Below are 3,908 nucleotides of genomic sequence, written 5' to 3' on the forward strand. Positions count from 1 at the left end.
AATCCATTGCTAATTCAGAGGAATAAGTAATAACATCTGACCAGGAAAATCAGAGGAAAGCTTTAAAAAGAGTTAACATTTAAAGTTCACTTTCAGTAAGATGAAGGGAATGAAATGTCAGACAAAGGGAAAGATGTTTATAGAGCAATGGTCAGATTCAGTACTTTGGGTGAAGAGTTCAAAGGAGAATGAGGGCAATTTCAATCAAATCAGCCTCTTACTGAAAAATGTTTTGATTATATTATCAAGTTCTTCTTAGGTGCCATTTCTCAAAATGCCAGTGCTGAATATTAATCATTATCCAGTTGGCTATTTCTACATATATTACTTATAGTCCATTTACCAATATAGAGAGTCATGGTGACTAAGGGGGAAAAAAAAATGTTAGCTTCGTGACCTGTTGGGACTCATATTTGACAAGCCCCACCCCGATGAGTCAGCTTTGGGGCTAACATGAAAGCTAACATGAAGATTCAAAGTGGACCGGCTTCTTTGCTAATAAAACATCGTCCTCATATATAAGTAAGTAAAGTGTTAATGAGATGCTATCCTTCTAATAAGCTTAAGCAATGAAGTAGCAAGAGTCATGAAAAGAAGCCAACACCCAGTTTTCAGAGTATATAACCTCCTCAGTAATGAATTGGATCTTCAGACCAGCATGTTGGGTCCCTGGGACCAACTCAATCAAGGATTTTCACAATATGACCCAGAGACCTATCCACTCACTCAAGAACTTCTACAATGTCCCACCTCTCTCTGCCATCATACATGAATCGAATGTTATAAACTTTGAAGATGGATTCTTTTTACCCAGCAGTTGCTACAGCAGGACCTGGCTCCTGGACAGCTTTCCAGAAACCTGCAGGGAAACCACCAGCTGCATAGTACCCGAAGGTGAACGGGAATTACACACAGAGGAGAGCTGTGTGCAAAACGTCTGTCTTTCCAGAGTCGTCCAAACAACTTGTTCTAATTCCAGGCCCTGTGAAAACACAGCATGCCAGTCAAGAAGTTCCTTGGCAGTGTTGGAGTGTGTTTCTCAGCCTTGCCAGTCAGGAAGTAGCCAGCAAATGTGTTCTGTAGTCCAGAGTTGCCAACCTGTGAGCAACATGGCAAAGCCATGTGCACCCAAGACTTGTGTGTCTAAGAGTTGCCAGACTCTGGAATGTGACTGTAGCCAGTGCCAAGCTCAGAGCCTTGAATCCAGTTCCTGCAGTTCTTTGGTCTATGTCACACCAGGGTCACAGCTCCTGGAAACTTCTTCTAACACTTATGAGCCAACTTGCTGTGTTACTGGTGGTTTGTAATTGCCTAGTGAGTGAAGAATCTGCAGAATGTGTAGAGAGACTCAGATTTTAAGTTTCATAAATTGAGTCCTGAAAAATAGGACCTTTTCTTTCTCTAAACACAAACTATTTCTGCCTGTGTTTGTGAGTGAATGAACTATCCTGTACTGTCTCCAAAGAGAAAATTTTTTACTTTTTTTTTTTTCTTTTTTGAGCATTTCTGGTGGTAAGCTAGGCTTCTCCAGTGGTTTAGTGGTAAAGAACCTGCCAGCAGTGGAGGAGACGTGGCAGCAGCCTCGGGTTTGATTCCTGGGTCAGGAAGACCCCGTGGAGAAGAAAACGGCAACTCACTCCAGTATTTTTGCCTGGAAATCCCATGGACAGAGGGACCTGGAAGGCTATAGTCCATGGAGCCGCAAAAGAGTTGGACAAAACTGAGCGACTAAAGATACTGTTGGTAAGCGGATAGGAAAGTATGCTAACTATTTTAGGTCACTAGGACACTATTTGTTATAGAGCAATAAGAATTGCTACCAGGGACTAACATGAATGCTTAAAAACTCCACATTACACTTTGACTACTGATTATTATCAGTGGAAACACTAATCATTGAATCTGGCTTGTTATAACATGCTTTAATAGAGAAAGGTAATGGGCTACTAATATCAGAAATACATATAGTACTAGAGTTTAAAGATGCCTTGAAACCCATTTAGTCCTGTGAACTCTGCTGGCTTCAACTGTACCAGAGGTTGCTCATATAGTTAATAACATCAAACCACAAGTCAAATCTGTGTGTCCTCACTGTCCATCATTATTCTATTTACTGTAATACAGCATTCTTTTAGTTAACTATTACCTTGAACCTATTGTTTGACAGGTGCAAGACAGTTTTGAATTTCACCTCTATAAACTTCATAACCATGGACTAGTCAGAGACATTTGAATATGATAAGTTCAGGTTGAGCATATTCACTACAGTTCTGCTATTCTGGTTCCTCTTTTCACTATTTAAGTGTTTTGGGGTGTGTGATTTGGGAAAATATTCTTTGTAGTAAATAAATTTACTTTATTTACATCACAAGCAATTGTTACTATTATTTTTATTTCACATTTTTATGGGTTTTAGGTTATAATTACCCCCACGTTCCACCCAATTGGATTAAAAGTGTAAATAGTTGGCCAAAAGTTGGCCAAAAACTTCACTCAGGTTTTTCTGGAAGATGTTATAGAAAAATACAAACAAAGTTTCTGGAAGCCAACTCAGTATTTGGAAGCATAAAAGAGAGCATGATCCCTTACCATTGTTTGTATAGCAGATTTTGTTGTTCAGTTGCTTAGTCGCACCTGATTCTTTGTGTGCAGACACCATGAACTGCAGCTTGACAAGCTTCCCTGTTTTTCACTATCTCCCAGAGTTTTCTCAGATTCATGTCCATTCATGTCAGTGATGCCATCCACCCATCTTATCCTCTGCCACCCCTTTAGCCTCCTACCCTCAATCTTTCCTAAAATCAGGATTGTTTTCAATGACTCAATTCTTGTCATCAGGTGGCTGAGGTATCAAATCTTCAGTTCAGCATCAGTCCTTCCAATGAATATTCAGGGTTGATTTCATTTAGGATTGACTGATTTGATCTTCTTGCTGCCTAAGGGACTCTCAAGAGTCTTCTCCAGCACTGCAATGTATAGTATGGATCAGAGTAGGAGAGCACATTGGTGGTAGCCAACCATCAGTCAAAGCGGAGGTGCATGCTAAATATGAAGATGATGAAACCACAGGGTTCAAATATGTAAAGACTCATTAACTTTGTTCAGAACAGCTTGGCTATTAAGAAGCTGTAGATGTGGTCTTAATGGATCTCTCATTTTCAGGGCAACATAAAGTAGTGGTTACGAGGGTGGATTCTGAAATCAGATTTCCTTAGCCGTGTTGGTGAAGGATGTGTGAATCCCAGCTGTGTGCTATGTGCAAGTTTTTCAACCATTCTCCACTTCAACTTATTCATCTCCAAAACCGAGAGGATAATGGTATGACCATTGTGAGACCTAATAAGTTAGTAGTTTGAAAGTGATCAGCACATGACCTTGTGTATAGAAAATGTTCAGTAAAATTTAGCAACATGATTCCCCAGCTCAGAGACTCAATATGAAGGGTGAAGGCAGGGATGTGTAGATAAAGTCGGAAACCTATGACATATTAGGAAAGCTATTCATCCAAAACTGAGAAATTAACCTGTTTTGTATCTGGAAAGACACAAGCTGTATCTTACACTAACAGACAAGCTTAAAAACCAAGTGTTGCCCTTTGTTGAAGTGGGCTGGCAAGTATGTCTGACAAGTATCTCTATGACAGAACTAGTGTTGATTTACCTGTCAGCTCTGTGAATAGGTTACCCAGAGGTCATCCCAAAGAGGAAGATTTAAAATCCATAAACCACCACTTACACGGGTGCTTCTGTAAAGCCGCACAGCTGAGAGGTAGCTGATGCAGGTCTGAAAGAAGCTGAATGAACACTTTGACTCTGTTAATAGCAACAGAGCGCATGGAGATCACATCAGAGTATTCCTGTTGCAAAAAAAAACATTGACATAAAGCTTCTGTCTGAAGCAGCGATGGC

General features: G+C 40.1%; 1 protein-coding gene across 2 annotated transcripts; it reads left to right on the forward strand.

Moving 5' to 3' along the window:
- The first annotated feature begins 378 nt into the window (after positions 1-378).
- KRTAP27-1 (keratin associated protein 27-1) lies at positions 379-3,448 on the forward strand. 2 transcript variants are annotated; one of them, XR_009494757.1, is made up of 2 exons: positions 379-1,743; positions 3,163-3,448. XR_009494757.1 is itself a non-coding variant. In XM_002684597.5 (1 exon), exon 1 carries the CDS (start codon positions 636-638, stop codon positions 1,305-1,307), a length of 672 nt encoding a protein of 223 aa, XP_002684643.3. In that variant the 5' UTR covers positions 379-635; the 3' UTR covers positions 1,308-2,371. The 2 variants fall into 2 exon arrangements, 1 of the variants encoding a protein (XP_002684643.3); XM_002684597.5 differs by lacking the exon at positions 3,163-3,448 and having other exon boundaries at positions 379-2,371.
- Positions 3,449-3,908: the final 460 nt, after the last annotated feature.

This window comes from Bos taurus, chromosome 1 (assembly GCF_002263795.3).
Source record: "Bos taurus isolate L1 Dominette 01449 registration number 42190680 breed Hereford chromosome 1, ARS-UCD2.0, whole genome shotgun sequence".
Taxonomy (NCBI): Eukaryota; Metazoa; Chordata; class Mammalia; order Artiodactyla; family Bovidae; genus Bos; species Bos taurus.